General features: G+C 49.3%; 1 protein-coding gene across 1 annotated transcript in view; it reads right to left on the minus strand.

Moving 5' to 3' along the window:
- Positions 1-8,709: 8,709 nt before the first annotated feature.
- Positions 8,710-20,217, minus strand: part of LOC144763081 (ribonuclease inhibitor-like) — a 197,589-nt gene continuing 186,081 nt past the window's right edge. The window contains exons 9-10 of the mRNA XM_078648382.1: positions 19,230-19,400; positions 8,710-10,038 (exon numbers count right to left, since the gene is read on the minus strand). Coding sequence (XP_078504508.1) covers positions 9,951-10,038; positions 19,230-19,400 — 259 coding nt within the window. The 3' untranslated portion in view covers positions 8,710-9,950. The remainder of the gene's footprint in view (positions 10,039-19,229; positions 19,401-20,217) is intronic.

The following is a 20,217-nucleotide window of genomic DNA, read 5'->3' on the forward strand; positions in this document are numbered from 1 at the left end:
CGAGAAAGATGGGTGCGCATTGTCAGTCCTAGTGCAGAGACACAGAGACAAACAGAGACCTTGTGCGTACTTTTCAGCGGTACTCGACCCTGTGGCTCGAGGATTGCCTGGATGTTTTCGAGCAGTTGCAGCAACAGCAGTGGCTATAGGACAGAGTGAGGGAATAGTTTTGTCACACAAATTGTTGGTGTTAGTTCCCCATGCGGTAGATGCTTTACTGAATCAAACAAAAACACAGCATCAAACTAGTGCCCGTCTAACAGGATACGAGCTAACGTTGTTGGCGCCACATATTACAGTAAAGAGGTGTGCTACTTTGAACCCTGCTACTTTATTGCCATATCCTGTTGCTGAGACCCAGAAGGAAGAACAACATGATTGTGTTTTTCTGACTGAGGAACAAACAAAGGGTCGTATCGATTTGCAGGATACGCCACTTCCAGATGTAGATGGGGAACTGTGGGTTGATGGATCGTGCTTAAAGTTGCCAGATGGTACGACCTCTGCAGCCTATGCGATCACGACACTCAAGACAGTGGTAGAAGCAGCGCGAATACCGCAGAAATCGGCCTAAGCGGCTGAATTGATAGCCTTAACGAAAGCATGTGAGTTAAGTGCTGGATTGTGTGTGAATATCTACACTGATAGTCGTTACGCTTTTGGAGTAGTGCACGATTTTGGCCTACTCTGTCAGGATCTGACTTTGCGCCTGCATGACTTTGAGCAGCAAACACTACATCCCCCATGATGCGTAGCTCCAGAACTACATTACCCATGCTTCCTAGCGGCGCAGCGATATAGCGCGCCTTGGACAGGGCGCGGGTGTACTTGATTCTTTCCGCCATTCCCGCGGAAGCTCTGGCGGTTCTCTGGCTTGTCCTGCTGTGAGTCGGGAAGAATCCCTGCCGGTGATTCCAACGTCCTGGTACAGTACCGCGCCATTCCCTGTGGCGCTCGTGGCATTAGTAGCGTGTAAGCCTGCTCACAGGAGTCAGACTCAGCCTTCATCTGGGGCGTTTTTGTTTTGTTGCAGTAACTGTGGAGACAGTGAGTGGCAACTCACATATCTTGTGTTGACTGTGGGTTCTTCGATCTCGTCTAGTGGCGGAATGTAGAGGGGGGTCTTCCTTCACATTGCCGACATGAAAAACAGTGATTTATGAGTTGCACTAATGGTTGTGGAATACAGGTACCAAAGCGGAGGGCAGTAGTGCGGTAACTACACCTTGCCGTGTTTGGGGTACTGACTATTTTGTGTGGAAAGCTTACAGGTACCAAAGCGGAGGGTGGTGGTGCAGGAACTACGCCTTGCCGTGTTTGGGGTGACTAACTGTTTTGTGTTGATGACTTATATGTACCAAAGCGGAGGGTGGTGGTGCAGTAACTACGCCTTACCGTGTTTGGAGTACAGCCATTTGATATCAGGAACTAACCGGGTTCTGTGGATGATGGAATCCACTTCTCAGGTCTGCTGTGACCTAGGATATTGATTGGAGCGGGTGGTTGTTCCCCCCGGGGTAGGTTTCCTCCCTTCTATATATATGTCCCTATAACGGTGTTTTACGCACACATACTAACGCTGGCATTCCTGTTGTACAGGGAAGGAGAGAAGAAGGAGTAGAGGTTGGCTGGACGTGCAAAGGGCAGCAACAGGCAGGTGGCTTTAGACTATTGTTTCAGTGAGAATTGAAAGAGAGTAGGGTTTCGTTACTTGTATTAACCTGTGTACTTTTTCTTTTCACAGCTTCCCTTTCCCAGCTGCTCCCTTCCTTTCCTTTCCCGGGTTTTTCCCCTTTTAGGGGTTTTTTCCCTCGCCGTATCACTCGAACACCCTGTGCATTACTAATCAGGGTGTTTGGGAGGTCCGGAGGTGGAGCTTTGTCACATCACAACGATCCTGCGGAGTGCCAACCTTGACATACTCTGGAAGGAACGAGGGTTCTTGACCTCGCATGGAGTGCATATTATGCATGGAGAATTGGTACGTGATCTCCTGAATGCACTATTATGTCCAAAGAAAGTAGCGATAATCAAATGTAGTGCGCATAAGAAAGTGACAGACAAAATCGGACAAGGAAACGCTTTTGCAGATCGCATAGCGAGAGAGACTGCTATGTTACAAAATGTCTCTCCCATGTATGTGGTGAAATCACAGGCTGAGCGATGGCACGATGCTAGAGAAGAAATACTAGACATACAGAAATCAGCATCTGAAGCAGAACTTGCAATTTGGGCAACAGAGGGAGTGTTGGATGATGAGGGTTGTTGGCGTAGCAAAGATATGGAACGATGGAAATTGCCCGCTGCTTATTGCAACAATGGTTCAAATGACACATGGGCTGGCACACGTTGGAGCTCTTGCAATTATCAAATTGCTCACACGAGTTTGGGAGCATCCTGAGATTGCTAGCACGGCCAAGAGAGTAGTGCAAACCTGTCTGATATGCTTACAGTACAATCCTGCTAAAGGGACTTATACTCCTAAAGGAGGGTTTGTTCCACCTACTGCACCATTCGAAGTACTGCAAATGGATTACATCCAGCTGGAGCGCTGTAATAACCTGAAGTATGTCCTAGTGGTGGTGTGTGCCTTCAGTAAATGGATTGAGGCTTACCCCACGAAGGATAATACAGCATTGACAACAGCTAAGGTGTTACTTAAAGAGTACTTCCAGCGCTATGGTGTTTGTAAATTTTTGTGGAATGATAATGGTCCTCACTTCGTTGGAAAAATAGTGGAGTACGTCCTGAAAGGATTGGGAATTAAGCAAAAGTTTCATGCTGTATTCCACCCGCATTCAGCAGGTCTAGTAGAAAGGTATAATGCGACTCTGAAGCTGATGCTAGCAAAGATAGTGGCATCCACGTCTTTGAAATGTCCAGACGCTCTGCCTTTGGCACTGCTGTCTATCAGATCAGTACCACATTCTGGATCAGGCCTCACACCTTATGAAGTGGTGTTTGGAAGGCCTATGAATATTTGGGGAGTACCTAAGCCTCGTTTGATACATGATGTGCCTTGTATAATGATGAACGATTATTTGGCACGATTAACAAATGATTTGCTTTCTATTCATCAACAGGTTCGAGAAGCGCTCCCCGACAACTCCAGTGGAGAGGCTCATGATCTTCATCCTGGCGATTATGTGATGATTCGTGCGTTCGAGAGATCCAGCAGTTTGGAGCCGAGGTGGCGTGGCCCTGAACAGATACTGCTGACAACTCGGACGGCTGTGCGGGTCACGAATAAGAAGCGGTGGATACATTCTACCCACTGCCGTCATGTTTCCCCGGACCTGGTGAATCCTGAAGTGTTAGCCGACTACCGAGACATATTGGATGCAGAGAAGAGCCCAGCTGCCACGCCTAATGAATCGGAGGGAGCCTTCCCGGACCACACTGTTTCTGATGGAGTGAAGTATAATCTGCGTTCGAGGAAATAATTTTTTGTTCAAGACTGGTTTGTTACCGTTCTGAGGTTTGTGAAAACGGAAGCCGGGAATATCAAGGGGGGGGGGATCAGTTCTGTCCAGTATAGCGACACCTGTCTTGAATCTCGGAGAAGACACCAGCGGCAGCCTCAGTTCTCAGCACTAACTTTTTATTTTTTATTTTTGCTTTTGAAGAACTTTGTTTTGTGAACTATGGCACCCGCTACAACGAGAAGCAAGAAAATTCTTGGTGCTGTGCTTTTTGTTATGACTATAGTGGTAATAGCCGTAATAGCTTGGACTATCGAACGATTGCTTCCTGCACGAGACTATTTACTGCCTACCACTCCAAGCCCATCTGAACATTTCCATTTTACTTTGCCTTATCATGAAGAGAGACATAGACAGACTTATTTGAATAACAGTTTCATTCAGATTCTGCATCACACCCACAACATGACTAATACTACGAACTGTTGGGTATGTGGGATGTTGCCTGGACATCAAAAGAAAGGAGGAACTCCACTTATTCCTCTTCCGTTCTCTCATAATGGTTCCTGTAATGCTTGGTACACTCTTCTTTTTACTCTAAGATGGCCAACAAAAGGTGGACTACTCTTTCGATTAAACAAAGTCTGTTATAATGATAGAGATGGCTATCCACAAGCCGAAGGAACTAAATTTGAGTGGGAAGAATATCGTCCGGACAATGTATCTACACTAAGCATGAGCGCAAAATCCGCTCCGATCGCGGATTTTGCGGATTTTCGGTAAATCCGCGATCCGCGAACTCTCGCGGATTTACCGAGAATCCGCAATCCGCGATCGGAGCGGATTTTGCGGTCAAAAGTTCAAGCCTGCATAATTTACGATGGCGCCGGCAAGCTGCCAGCGCCATCCTCAAATGGTTACTTAATTAGCTTCGACAGGAAGCTCTAATAGATAAGATACAGCAGGGGCTCGAGCGCCTGCTTTATTTTAACAGTTGGAGCTTCCTGTTGAAGCTAATTAAGTAACTATTGCAGGAAGGCGCTGGCAGCTTGCCGGCGCCATGGTAAATTATTTCAACGGTGCCCTAGTTGAAGCTTTAATTCAGTGACTCATTGATCAGCCCAAAAATTAATCTGCTGCTCTGATCGGTCTCTGCCCTTTTATACACACAAGAGGCATGCTCGCATGGACGCCCCGTCCGTTTGGCCCCGCTCACACACTCGAGGTGTGCACCGTCTTCCCGCCATTTACCCACTATGATGGACATTTCACTAAAGGGACCCCTGCGCACTTCGGCGCGATTGCATAGTAACACACACTTGGTCGCTGGAACTAGTTGAAGCGCAAATGCAGTGACTCATGCATCAGCCCCAAAAAAATCGTGAGCGTTGGGAGGCTGGGCAGATGTGCCTTCTTCCCAAATATACCATCGATGCTGCTCTGACCTTTTAGACACACAAGAGGCATGTGCGCTCGCGTGGAAGCCCCGTCCGTTTGGCCCCGCCCACACACTCGAGGAAGCCCCGCCCCCAATCCGCAAATCCGCTGAATCCGCTAAATAGGCGGATTTTGCGGATCCACGATCCGTGGATCCGCTAAATCCGCGAATCGTGGATCCGCAAAATCCGCCCATGCTTAATCTACACCTCGTATCTTCACTAATCAAAGACGTATAAATATGTCTAGTTTACATGTGATTACTGTTATTGATACAAAAGCTGATCTATGCATCCGTAATAAAGGAACTGTCCCTGTAGGGAAAAGTGAATGTAACACAACTCTCGCTTTCGATACACCAAATGGTATTACTTTTGTAGCTTCACGTAACACGTATTTTATTTGTGGAAATAAGGGATACCACCGTCTTCCCCTTGGGTGGTTAGGAAATTGCTATATATCTTTTGTGCTACCACCTGTGTTTATTGCTCCCCCTATGTATCATAATGACTTTGTATTGTATCATGATTTCATACTGAATAGAGTTAAGAGAACATTATACATTGAAACTATAGACTAAACTGATACCTCTTTACAGCAATATGTAGATTTTAATTTAGGCTTGTTCTCCTTCGTTGGTGCTGCATTAAACAGTAGGAAAATAAGACGGCTAACACGTGTTGTGGAAGCTGTTACTAATGAAACTGCCTCTGCTTTGGGAAACATAACTGAAGAACTTCAGATCACTAGAATTGTAACGCTCCAGAACCGAATGGTTCTGGACGTAGTGCTAGCTGACCGTGGGGGTGCATTCTGCATCATCGGTAGTAGTTGTTGTGTATACGTGCCAGATAATTCACCTTCTGTGTATGATGCTATTTCCAAATTGCATAAAATTGCTGCTGAAATTCACCCTGAGAATGGAACATGGACATTCTCTAATTGGTTCTGGACTCTACTTAGTACCTGGGGTTGGAAATTATTAACTATTCTATGTATAATTATTGGAATACTCTTTTTTCTCTGACTGTGTATTCAATGTGGCCCTACCTTATGTTCTGTATGTATTACAGCCTGTATTCCTTCCAAACGAGCTATTGCAAAAATGATTAATGCTGAAATGATGAACATTATGGTGATCAATATTGGCGACGAGTATCCTGATTACTTTCATTATGAGGTAGCTTCAGCTAAATGCTAAAAGGGCCGTCTGTTGTAATTTGGCAGCACCTGAGTTAGCATTTAGCTCAGCTACACGAGCTCTTTACGTTAACTTGACTAAAACGTGCGGGAGCCATTTTGTATTCAGTGGCTTCCATTTTGTATGAACATGCTGCCGCGTGGTCAGCATGCCCTTTTGTCCTTTCTCTGTACCCATGACCATAAACCTTGCCCAGCAACAGGCTATTTTTAGTACTGGTCAAGCACACACATGCGCATTCGTAAACTGACTGGTCATCTCTCAGGAATGTTCTCCAAACTGACCAGTGATACTAAACTCCTCCCACATGTTGGCTGTGTTCCAAAAATGCCCTTATATGTACCTAAACTGTACGAAAGTATACCGCCTATTCTTTTTATTGCTGTTAAACTGTATAAAAGAGGTCGCGCACCGATGTTCGGTGTGATACTTCTGGCATTGCCGAAGGGTGCTGTAGGAATGTACCACCACCCCATGGGGTCTTAATAAACTTGTCTTTTGCATTTTCAGTTTCCGTGCCAACTTCTGTTTTAAGGTGTTCGTGAGTTTTAGCAGAGTATGTGGACCTGACTGAACCTGACACGACACCACCTCTACCCAGTCTCAAGATTGGGTAGGTACGGTCTCAGTATATTTCCATGATAAAATAGATGCAATACATAAAAACTTTCCTCAAATAATTCCTTTAAGTCAGCAAGCCCCCACTGCTAATAGAGTAATCACTAATATGAATCCTTCCAGCTCTTTCTTAAGTGACTTCACTCCTTTTTCTGTAACAGATGTTGAATCCACCCTTAGACTCATCAAATCTGGTTCTCCGGATGATCCTGCTTTGGCGCAGACTCTGGCTAAAATTACACCAGCTTTAATCACTGACCTTACAAAAATTCTTAATCTGTCTCTATTGCGTGCTTCGGTCCCTACGCACTGGAAGGAGGCCATCATCAGACCTATTCTAAAAAAAAAACATGGCCGATCCCAAACTTCTTGTAAACTATCGCCCCATCTCGCTCCTCCCCCTGTTTGGTAAAATTATGGAATCTCTGATCAATAAGCAATTAGTCTCTTTCTTAGAGGGTAATAAACTTCTGGACCCTTCCCAATCCACCTTCGGGGTTCATCACAGTACCAAGACGGCCCTTCTTGAAATCACAGACAATGTTAGAATCACTTTAGACAAAGGACAATCTACCATATGGTCCTACTTGACTTGTCTGCGGCCTTCGACACCATCTCGTATCATATTCTCTTTGAGAGGATGGTGGAGATTGGTGTCGAGGGCCCAGCGCTACTCTGGCTAAGGAGCTACTTGTCTATTAGACGTTCTAAAGTGCAGGTAGGAATGTATTCCTCCAATTATCAGGATAATGATAAAGGTGTTCCCCAGGGCTCAATATTAAGCCCAACGCTTTTCAACATATATGTATCCCCCTTGGCGAAAGTCATCAAATTCCACGGCTTTGACACAGTATCGTATGCGTATGATACCCAGCTGCTGGTCACCATTGGCCCTGACCCCGCCGAAACCAAATCTAGATTCCAAAACTGTATGGTCGAGATAGATAATTGGATGACAAACAATTTTTTAAAACTGAACGCCAGCAAAACAGAGATTGTACTTTTTGGAGCAGCAGACAAACTCTGGACCAAGGACTGGCGGCCCACCACTCTTGGACCCTGTCCACCCCCCAGGTCCTCGGTTAGGAACCTCGGAGTGACAACTGACGACAGACTGTCCATGTCGGAACATGTCAATAAAATCTCGCAGACATGCTTTGGCCTGTTGCGCAGTCTAAAAATAATCTTCAAGTGGCTTCCCCTCCCGTCCCGCATGCCCCTAGTCCAAGGCCTTATCATTAGTCGCATTGATTATGGGAATGCCCTTCTCTCCTCAATAAATGAAAACCTCCTGACTAAGTTGCAGGTGCTGCAGAACACTGCAGCCAGAGTGGTATTGGACCTTCCTTCCCGCACCCCATCGGCTCCCTCTCTTAGGGCCCTGCACTGGCTCCCCATTAGGAAATGGATCCAATTTAAAATGTGCTGCCTAGTCCATAAGGGCATTCATGGACAAGAACCAGCCTACCTGGAAAGTAAGCTTAAACCCCACCTACCTGTTAGAGCCCTCAAGTCCGCTGGCAAGCAGCTTCTAAAGGTCTCTAAAGTGCGCACTGTTAGAAATGGCGACAGATCTTTCAGTAAATCCGCACCTGTTCTCTGGAACTCCCTGCCCGTATCAGTTAGGGTTCAACCCATTCACCTTAGATTCCGAAAAAATCTGAAGACATGGCTGTTTCAGTAAACTCTCCTTTCCTTTTTTAATCATTTCTGCCTTCTATATCTGTCTGGTGTGGTGTGAATGCAAGCGCTCTGAGACCTTCGGGTGATTTATGCGCTATATAAAAAAAATAACAATAAACAACAATAAAATGGAGTAAAAGCCGGCTTTATTGGACAGGTAGGCAATATACAATATAAATACATAACAGATCATAATATGAAACATTTCCCAAACTAACACCCCCATCCCCTAAGCCATATCCCCCTGTCAACTATTTCCCCACCTTGTTCGGCCTAAACCTCCTCCCCAAACGCCTATCTCCATCCCTGCCTACCTCTTGACTCCAACTTCTCTCCCCTGCTTCCCTCTGTCCGAACCTATTCTTAATGCCCCCACCCTTTCCTGCCGGTCTTGATTTCCTCCAAATCTGCCACCTGTCCAAGCGACAACCACTCGTAATGAACTTTATTGCATATAAAAAAACAATCATTGGCAAGGTCATACAGAAAGTTATACAGAAATTATACAAAAAAAGGGGGTGGTAGGGCGGGCCAAATTTAGCCAGCCCTACCTCTTCTTTCCTCCCGAAGTGCGCAATAGAACGTTGGGGGTGACCGCGCTCGTGCTATCGCCACCAACCAATCCCTGCAGCACCCCAGCCGCGTGACAGTCCAGGGAGTACCATTGCCCGAAATAGCCCGGGGGAGAACACTCTGCGAGTGTCACCCCCGGGACTCCATTGTCAGGTGAAGTGGGAGTGTGTGCAACAAAACGAAAGAGTGGAAGGCGGCCCGACTGATCACCAGTTGCTGAAACTAATCTAGACATGCCGCCCAGAGCAACACATCAAACTGAGGTTGTGTTTCTCACCCTCCGTTTCTTTTGTGATGTGTTATCTTTGAGTTTGTGACTCTCACACTCCACAGCTGTGTGTTGTGTTACAGGCCTGTTTCAGATGGTGCTGACCCTGGCTTGTTCACATTCGTGTCTACGGTTTTGTCTCTCACTGTCACAGAGTTGTAATTGTTGTCATACTTCATTCATGTTCTACTTTATCATCCCAGAGTGTGTTTGGCAACTTCTCGGAGGGGTTTTGTTCTTGCTCTCTTCATTGAGCTGGTCACGGCTCACCCTTCTGATTCTTTTAGTTCTCTGAGACAATCAGCCTATAATGTGACTTATTTACACGTTGCACTCACTCACTCTACAGTCAGTGTTTGAATGAGATCCATATGTGTTTAGTCTGGACAAAGGAGGCCCATGGAGGCCTCTTGCAGCGTCTGAAGCAGCATCATTCAAACCTGGTGATTGACCAGACCCCCTGGAGTGATTTAACTTCAATAACATATTAGCATTGTCCGTGTTACACAAACATAGCGTGAAATAGCAGTGACTGAAAAATTGTCAATGTAGAGTAGACTATTGGTGAGGGGGCTTTGACCCCGCACCATCTTTGTTCAAGATACAGCACTTCACAGGTTATCGTAGAGGACCTCCAGCTCTGAGCACACCAAGGACGTCCAGGATCATTCTCTTCACCAGTGGTGTTCCAAAAACTCTACCTCCGTCACTGTTCTCAACACACCCCGGACATTCAGAATAAAGCTCTTCAGAAGTCGTCCTCCACGATCTCTAGCCCTGGTCGAGCTCCCTTCAGATCATCAATCACAGACGAATTAATGGAATACTTTGCAAGCCTGTGGAGACAAGAGAGGGTCAGATACTGATTCAATATTGTGGACATAAATGACAACAAATAATCCAGTATGCGCAGTATCTACGACATCACTGAGTACATATTCATTAGTAGAGCTACCAACCACCGTGGAGACCACCTCCTCTTTTCCAGCAATCCTCTACCTTCTCTAAACACAATACAGGCCAATAAATACTGATACACATTGCAAACGGAAATCAATCACACCAGCCAACCAAGTGCCCACTGCCCAACATTCTTCTCATACTGAGTGAACCCAAGGTTAGGGCACAATCCAGAGAGAATCAAAAGAGTGGCTGCGTAGAGGTCCTTTAGAGCTCTCCGACTCCCACGTGCCCGGTGGTACGGATGCACGAGCGCATCCGCTGCACCAACCGAACACCGCTGTATGGGGAGAGGTAACCATGACAACGATAAATCACAGTGAGCTTGATCGTTGGAGTAGCCACCACCCCACCATGACACTCCAAGGGATCTTTTCCACCTGCTCCTCACACCTCATAGATGGGCACAAGTGATATCCCACCTGCTCCTCGCACCTCTTAGGGAGGTACAAGTGATATCACATATCCCACCTGATCCTCACACCTCATAGACAGGTACAAGTGATGTCCTACCTGCTCCTCGCACCTCTTAGGGAGGTACAAGTAATGTCCCACCTGCTCCTCACACCTCATAGGCAGGTACAAGTGATATCTCACCTGCTCCTCACACCTCATAGGCAGGTACAAGTGATATCCCACCTGCTCCTCACACCTCATAGGCACGTAAAAGTGATGTCCCACCTGCTCCTCACACCTCATAGGCAGGTACAAGTGATGTCCCACCTGCATCTCACACCTCATAGCCAGGTACAAGTGATGTCCTACCTGCTCCTCGCACCTCTTAGGGAGGTACAAGTAATGTCCCACCTGCTCCTCACACCTCATAGGCACGTACAAGTGATGTCCCACCTGCTCCTCACACCTCATAGGCAGGTGCAAGTCAAAAGATTTATTGCGTAATTAATAAAAATTATTGCAAATTTCACATGATAAGATAAAATGCAAAGTTAATAAAATGTTCTTGAGTTATTACTTCTCAAGATCTAATAAAGTTAAAAACGATGCAGTTTAAAAAGAAGTAGGGAAGTAAAAACTTCCTCGGAGGCTCCACAGTCTGTCTCAGGATCTTTAATTCTAGTCTCAATTTGGCCCTCCGCCACGATGTTCCCCCTGATCAGATTGTCCTAAGCATTTTCTCGCCTCGTCCAGAAATTTGACTCCACTGCATGCCAAGATAATGGAAGCTCCTCCCAACCAGCTTGTAACTGCGTGTCTGCATGATCGAATATTCAGCTCGTTAAAAATGTATTTCAAATAACGTCGTCTCTGTCGTATCAGTGCCGGGCATACACAGAAAAGATGGGCTAGAGTTTCGGTTTTGTACCCGCAGAGGCGACATTGCTCCGTCTGGTGTGAGTGTTTCCAAGAAGGTAATAAGTCCTTCGAGACGTGCATGCCCATCCTATAATCTGTGAATGCTTTTTTTAAGTGACCGCTGAAGTGGGATGTAAGATATGCAAGAGGTTTTAATGAGGTAAAAGAGTTATTAATAGTCCAACCATGCCGACGATTTGCAAGTGATTGTTTATCCTCCAAAAAGGATTTCCTTTTTGCTGCCGCATTAGCTAGTCTGCTTAGGGTTGATTTGTCAGTCCCTGATTTCCAGGCTAGTTCCAGTTCCAGTTTTTCCACGCATCATTTCAAATACTTCCCCCATATGTTCATAGGCAGGTACAAGTGATGTCCCACCTGCTCCTCATACCTCATAGGCAGGTACAAGTGATGTCCCACCTGCTCCTCACACCTCATAGGAAGGTACAAGCGATATCCTACCTGATCCTCACACCTCATAGGAAGCTACAAGTGATGTCCCACCTGCTCCTCACACCTCATAGGCGGGTACAAGTGATATCAAATATCCCACCTGCTCCTCACACCTCATATTTAACAACAAGGGGTGGTGATGGACAGAGTTTCTGAATTAAGCAGACCACTCTCACCCAGTCAAGAGATCAGGGCTAGATCCAACACCGTTTTTTAGCTCACTGCACCATCCCAGTTCAGAACCTGGCTATATGCAAATGAGTCTGTTCCTGTCCCAGTGCATGATGGGAACAGGGCAAACCAAACTACCATGCCAATTCTTACACTGGGAAGGAAACAAGCTTCCGGGGACCGGTTTCTGCCATTCCAGGCGTCGTCGGCCCGGCTTGCTTGAATCCTGATGGTGCAATGAGCAAGGGACTCACATCTGAGTATACCCTTCCACGCTTAGGGTGGACAAAATATTTAACAACAAGGGGTGGTGATGGACAGAGTTTCTGAATTAAGCAGAATACTCTCACCCAGTCAAGAGATCAGGGCTAGATCCAACACCGTTTTTTAGCTCACTGCACCATCCCAGTTCAGAACCTGGCTATATGCAAATTAGTCTGTTCCTGTCCCAGTGCATGATGGGAACAGGGCAAACCAAACTACCAAGCCAATTCTTACACTGGGAAGGAAACAAGCTTCCGGGGACCGGTTTCTGCCATTTCAGGCGTCGTCGGCCCGGCTTGCTTGAATCCTGATGGTGCAATGAGCATCACCACCCCCTTTTCTGAATCCTCACACCTCATAGGCAGGTACAAGTGATGTCCCACCTGCTCCTCACACCTCATAGGTAGGTACAAGAGATTTCCCACCTGCTCTTCACACCTCATAGGCAGGTACAAGTGAGTCCCACCTGCTCCTCACACCTCATAGGCAGGTACAAGTGATATCCCACCTGATCCTCACACCTCATAGGCAGGTACAAGTGATATCCTACCTGATCCTCACACCTCATAGGCAGGTACAAGTGATGTCCCACCTGCTCCTCACACCTCATAGGCAGGTACAAGTGATGTCCCACCTGCTCCTCACCTCATAGGCAGGTACAAGTGATATCCCACCTGCTCCTCACACCTCATAGGCAGGTACAAGTGATGTCCCTCCTGCTCCTCACACCTATTTGGCAGGTACAAGTGATATCCCACCTGCCCCTCACCTCATAGGCAGGTACAAGTGATATCCCTCCTGCTCCTCACACCTCATAGGAAGATACAAGTGATGTCCCACCTGCTCCTCACACCTCATAGGCAGGTACAAGTGATATCCTACCTGATCCTCACACCTCATAGGCAGGTACAAGTGATGTCCCACCTGCTCCTCACACCTCATAGGCAGGTACAAGTGATGTCCCACCTGCTCCTCACCTCATAGGCAGGTACAAGTGATATCCCACCTGCTCCTCACACCTCATAGGCAGGTAAAAGTGATGTCCCTCCTGCTCCTCACACCTCATTGGCAGGTACAAGTGATATCCCACCTGCCCCTCACCTCATAGGCAGGTAAAAGTGATGTCCCTCCTGCTCCTCACACCTCATAGGCAGGTACAAGTGATGTCCCACCTGCCCCTCACCTCATAGGCAGGTACAAGTGATATCCCACCTGCTCCTCACACCTCATAGGCAGGTACAAGTGATGCCCCACCTGCTCCTCACACCTCATAGGCAGGTACAAGTGATGCCCCACCTGCTCCTCACACATGCCTGGTCTTTGAATATCTTATTATTATAACATTGTTTATTTGAGATAAAGTCCATAAAACACAGCCAAAATACATAATGTTATTAATCAAACATACATTTCATTTAACAAAAAATGATGAAATCCAAATTCATCAACACTCATCATAGCCCGAGGCACAGCAGGACTAGGTCATGAAACCATTTTAAAACCAATAAACTCAGCAATAAATGAAAATACTTTGGAATTCCTAGAATGCTGTGGGCAAAATGTCTTCCGCATGATCCACACAGAGGTGAGATATTTGTCCAGACAGTCTGGGATGAAACCATCTGTACTCACTCTGAGGGCCTCAGGGCTCCTCAGTGTTACCCAACCCCCCAGCTGGAGGCGGGTCTGTAGGATCATCAATGTCTGCTGCCCCCTCGGTTCTACAGGGATGTTCAAAGAGTCCTTCGCAGCCTCAAATCTTGTTGTCAAACGTGTGTGTTCATATGGAGCAGCTGCCATTGAAAGCTTCCTCGAAATGGTAACTTTATTAGGCTCCTGTAGGTAGTTTTATTGGAGCAAGAAAGAAAATCGAGAAAATAAATAAATAGAGCTCTGCTTGACTGTGTGATATGGAAATAGTAACAATGGAAGTGTGCAGTGGGAGACGTCCATTGTAAACAAGATGGCTGACAACCACTGACTGAGGCCCAGTGAACAAGAGCCAGAAACACACTCAAGTGAATGATGATGCTCCTAGTGTGATGTCAGTGAAGTCTGAGCTCCCTGATGAAACCTCTGGGCACTGACCTGCACGGGGAACAGAAAGTGTACTGACCCATGCAGGCCCCAGAGAGGAGGCCCCATCATCCAGCCGCAAGTGCACATCCCCTGCTAGAGGCCTTGTGTCCCCTTTGATGGATGCAACAATCACATGACAAGAGCCAACAATCTGCTGGATGGTCCAGGGTGGACCACACCCCGCATCCTACAGCCAGAGAAAGATCAAGAAATGGATATTGGGAAGAGAAGTGTGATTTGATGAGAGTCAGTGCAGTCACACTACCTGGGTTTAACACTACATAAAAGTGGTTCTGATTACTTCCTTTATTTTACCTGGAAGAGGAAGTGAACCATTGCTGCACAGGTGCAAATACTGAAGTGAACACAATGTCCTACAACCACCGCTGACCACGTTAAATACCCAGTCAACTATAGGGAATAGCAATCATTTTTAGGGCTGTGGACATTTTATTTCATGTGAAGCATTCAATGATATTAGTGAACTATCACACAGGGCTTTGTAAGAAGGTCTGTGGGGAAGGGACTTGTGAAGTGCTTGTGTCACTTCTGAGAAACCGTTTTCATTGGAAAGAGGAGTCCTAGAAACACAGTGTTGTGTGATGGAATACAGTTTGTATAGAAGGAGAACTGGGGTCAAGTATGAAAGAACAGCTCTGTAGAGACCTCAAGTGAATGGTTTTGTTGAGAGTAAACCTGAAGGTGAAGGGGAATGTTCAACGATCGACAGCGAATGGTTTGGATTGGAAAAGGACTCTTGAGAAGATGATTTAGGCAAACACGTGATTCCTCATTTGGTATCAATGAAGAGCAGAGTACCGGACCCTAAAGAATCACTGATAGGGTGGGCCTGTGGAGCCATGGATTAAAGCATCATAAAGGAATGACTCAGACATTCATCCTTTGGGAACGTTCTTCTAGTCCATTCTTGGGTCGCTGCTACTACAAAATCCTCCTGCAAGACAAACATGTGGAGGAGAGAGGCTGTGCTCGTAGGTGACCCCTCCAGGTCGCTCCACCTACCGCACCCCCCGCGTGCCAGGTCACCACTGCTGCCTACTCCTGCCACTGCTTCCTGCCCGTGGTTAGCCGCTGCCTGCTAGGGACTCTGCCCTCAGGCCTCCCCCTCGCCGCTACTGCTGTTTTTTCCCGCCTCTCCTTTTCCCGCCACTCCTCTTCCCTGCCGCTGCCCCCCTGCGGCCCTGCCCCCTTCCCTTTCCCCTACCCTCATTCGCCGCCCGCTCCCGCCTCCCAGCTGCTCTTCCCTCCCACTTGGCCATATATGGCGGGGACCGCGCGGCAGTGAGCTGTGACCCCTCCAGGTCGCTCCACCTACCACACGGCCCCCGCGTGCAAGGTCACCACTGCTGCCCACTCCTGCCACTGCTTCCTGCCCGTGGTTAGCCGCTGCCTGCTAGGGACTCTGCCCTCAGGCCTCCCCCCTCGCCGCTACCGCAGTTTTTTTCCCGCCTCTCCTTTTCCCACCACTCCTCTTCCCCGCCGCTACCCCCCTGTGGCCCCACCCCCTTCCTTTCCCCGACCCTCATTCGCCGCCCCGCTCCCTCCCGCCTCCCAGCTGCTCCTCCCTCCCACTTCGCCGAAGGCGCGCAAAAGGCAAGTCCGCCTGCGCCCGTCCGCGCCTGGACCGCGCCCAGCGCCAGAACCCCTGGCCCCCTCCGATGCCAGCCCACCCGCTGGACCTACGATGCCGCCACGCTCCACGCACTCAACGCCGGCCGACCCGCCGCCGCTATCAAGCTACCCCGAGGCGCACACACGGACCCTTGACCTGCCAAGCCTGCCGATTCACCTGCCTCCGGACCTACACAGCACCCACCAAGCCGATCACCAGCAGCAACCACCTCAAGTGCATCCTGCTCAACACCCGCTCCGTCCACAGACACGCCGTGGAACTCTGGAATCTGCTCGACACAACATCACCAGACGTCGCCTTCCTCACGGAAACCTGGATGAACGCCTCCTCAGCGCCCGACATCGCCATCGCCATCCCGGACGGATACAAGATCACCCGGAGGGACCGCGTCAACCAGACTGGAGGAGGCATCGCCATCGTACACAAGAACACCATCCGCATTACAACCAACTCCGACGACACCCTCACTGCCGCCGAGCACCTCCACTTCCAGATACACACTGACCCCAAGACCACACTCAGAGGCACCCTGATCTACTGACCCCCGGGCCCAAGCACACAATTCAGCAAAGACATCGCAGACTTCATCAGCCCGCACGCCCTCCCCTCCGCTGACTACATCCTCCTAGGGGACCTCAACTTCCACCTGGAGAACAACAAGGACAGCAACACCACCACCCTGCTGGACAACCTTGCCAACCTCAGACTCAAGCAACTGGTGAACACCCCCACCCACTACGCCGGCCACATGCTTGACCCAGTCTTCTCCTCCAGCAAATACATCTCCTTAAGCCACTCAACCGGACTTCATTGGACTGACCACAGCTGCGTCCACTTCAGCTTCAGAAAAACCACGACCCACCACCACCCGCAACAGGTTCCCCGCAGGAGCTGGATCAAGATCACTGCAGACCAGCTCATCACCTCCAGAACCCTCCCGCCAGCACAACGGACCCCAACGAAGCAGCCAGCAACCTCACACAGTGGATCACCAACTGCGCAGATGACCTCACACCACTGAAGACCCCTCCCAGCAGACCCGGCAGCAAGAAAGCCTCTTGGTTCACCGACGAACTTAAGAACTCCAAGAAGAACTGCCGCACCCTCGAGAAAACCTGGCGCAACAACCAGACCACAGACAACATGAATGCCCTCAAGCACGCCACCCGCAAACACCACCAGCTGATCCGCACCACCAAGAAGACAGCATTCAAAGAACGACTGGACAACAATGCCCACAACAGCAAGGAACTCTTCAGCATCGTCAAAGAGCTCTCCAACCACAGGGCCGGAAACAACGACATCACTCCCTCGCAAGACATCTGCGACTCACTCGCCTCGTTCTTTCTCAGCAAGATCGCCGACATACACAACAGCTTCGGCGCACAGACCACGCACCCAACCTCTGAACCAATGCCCCCCCACCACCCTCTGCGCCTGGACCCCGGTCAGCACCGAAGACACTACCCGCACGATGAACACCATCCACTCCGGATCACCAACCGACCCCTGCCCCCACCACATCTTCAACAAGGCCGACTCCATCATCGCACCCCAACTCCGGGACATCATCAACACCTCCTTCAACACCGCCACCTTCCCAGAGAGCTGGAAGCACGCCGAGCTCAGCGCCCTCCTGAAGAAACCAACAGCGGACCCCACCGACCTCAAGAACTTCCGCCCCATCTCGCTCCTCCCTTTTCCTGCCAAAGTCATCGAGAAGACCGTTACCAGACAGCTTGCCTCCTTCCTCGAGGCGAACGGAACCCTCGACCACTCGCAGTCCGGTTTCCGAGCCAACCACAGCACCGAGACCGCCCTCATCGCAGCCACTGACGACATCAGATCCCTGCTCAACAACGGGGAAACAGCGGCCCTCATCCTCTTGGACCTCTCCGCAGCGTTCAACACTGTCTGCCACCGCACCCTAGTGCAGCGCCTCAGCAACATCGGAATCCAAGAGACGGCACTGGAGTGGATCATCTCGTTCCTCACCGGAAGAACCAAGAGAGTCCGCCTCCCCCCGTTCAGATCGGAGGCCACCGAAGTCATCTGCAGCGTACCACAAGGATCATCACTTCGCCCCACCCTCTTCAACGTCTACATGAGCCCCCTCGCAGCCATCGCACGCCAACACAACCTCAACATCATCTCCTACACCGATGACACCCAGCTGATCCTCTCCCTCACCAACGACCCCGCCACCGCCAGAACCAGCCTACACAAAGGGATGAAAGACGTTGCCGAGTGGATGAAGAACAGCCACCTGAAACTGAACTCAGACAAGACGGAAGTCCTCATCCTGGGATCATCGCCCTCCGCGTGGGACGACTCCTGGTGGCCCCCTGCCCTGGGCACCACTCCCAAGCCAACGGACCACCCACGTAACCTGGGCTTCATCCTGGACTCCTCCCTCTCGATGACAAGACAAGTCAACGTCGTCTCATCATCGTGCTTCAACACCCTGCGCATGCTCCGCAAAATCTTCCGGTGGATCCCCACCGAAACCAGGAAGACGGTCACCCAGGCACTCGTCACCAGCCGCCTGGACTACGGAAACACCCTCTATGCCGGAACCACAGCCAAACTTCAGAAAAGACTCCAACGCATCCAGAACGCCTCCGCACGACTCGTCCTGGACATCCCCCGACACAGCCACATCTCCGGCCACCTGAGAGACCTGCACTGGCTCCCCGTCAGCAAGAGGATCATGTTCAGACTCCTCACCCACGCACACAAGGCTCTCCACGACCTGGGCTCCAAGTACCTCAACAACCGCCTGACCTTCTACACTCCCACCCGCCAGCTACGATCGACCAGCCTCGCTCTCGCCACTGTTCCACGCATACGCAGAGCTACCACCGGAGGAATATCCTAATCCTACCTGGCAGCCAAGACATGGAACTCCTTCCCCATCCACCTCCGGTGAACCCAGGACCATCTCTCCTTCAGGAAGCAACTCAAGACCTGTCTTTTCGAGCAGTAACGGACCCCTCTCCCCCAGTGCCTTGAGACCCCTCCGGGTGAGTAGCGCGCTATACAAATGTTATGATTGATTGATTGATAACTACAGAGGGAAATAGAAAACTCAGATGATACAGAAAACCCAAGGCCCTCTTTCCCTCCGCTCCTTACCGGATCTTCTGCAGCCGGGTGTCTGGGTGCTTCAGGGCGTCACAGATCAGGGTCGCACCAGTGTCACTCAGGTCATTCCAACTCAAGTCCAGTTCCAGCAAAGAGCGGTTGGAGCGAAGGGCGGCAGCCAGAGCTGCGCAGGAAGCACCGGTTATCCCACAGCGATAGAGGCTAAGAAGGAGCGAGAAAGAGAGAGGGGATTCAAACATTAATAACTCTAAGGATTTATTGCTAAAGTATCCAAAACAAGGTTTAAATAACCAGAACAGTAGCTGTCGCAGCCCAGTACTCCCTGATCTGAGGAGCACAAGAAACACCTTTCCCCTCCCACTGTCACCTGGCTGCTGAGTCAGGGTCTGTCAATCCTAATTCTTTAGTAGTGAGAAAAGTAGGTGAATGAAGTCCATCCTCCTTGTTACACACCCGGGTACAGTACGGATTCTTGGTGTTATAGTTCTGGCTCTCAGAGGGCACGGCTGCTGCACTTGTTTTCTGTGTGGGGGAGCTTGCAGTGCTGAATTTAAAGCTGCACTTGTTCTGTTTGTGAGGGAAGCTTGCATTACTGCTGTACTTGTTCTCCGTGTGGGGGAGCGTGCAGTGCTGAATTTAAAGCTGCACTTGTTCTGTTTATGAGGGAAGCTTGCACGGCTGCTGTACTTGTTCTCCGTGTGGGGGAGTTTGCAGTGCTGAATTTAAAGCTGCACTTGTTCTGTTTATGAGGGAAGCTTGCACGGCTGCTGTACTTGTTCTCCGTGTGGGGGAGTGTGCAGTGCTGAATTTAAAGCTGCACTTGTTCTGTTTATGAGGGAAGCTTGCACGGCTGCTGTACTTGTTCTCCGTGTGGAGGAGTGTGCAGTGCTGAATTTAAAGCTGCACTTGTTCTGTTTATGAGGGAAGCTTGCACGGCTGCTGTACTTGTTCTCCGTGTGGGGGAGTGTGCACTGCTGAATTTAAAGCTGCACTTGTTCTGTTTATGAGGGAAGCTTGC

Source organism: Lissotriton helveticus, chromosome 6 (genome assembly GCF_964261635.1).
Source record: "Lissotriton helveticus chromosome 6, aLisHel1.1, whole genome shotgun sequence".
Classification (NCBI taxonomy): domain Eukaryota; kingdom Metazoa; phylum Chordata; class Amphibia; order Caudata; family Salamandridae; genus Lissotriton; species Lissotriton helveticus.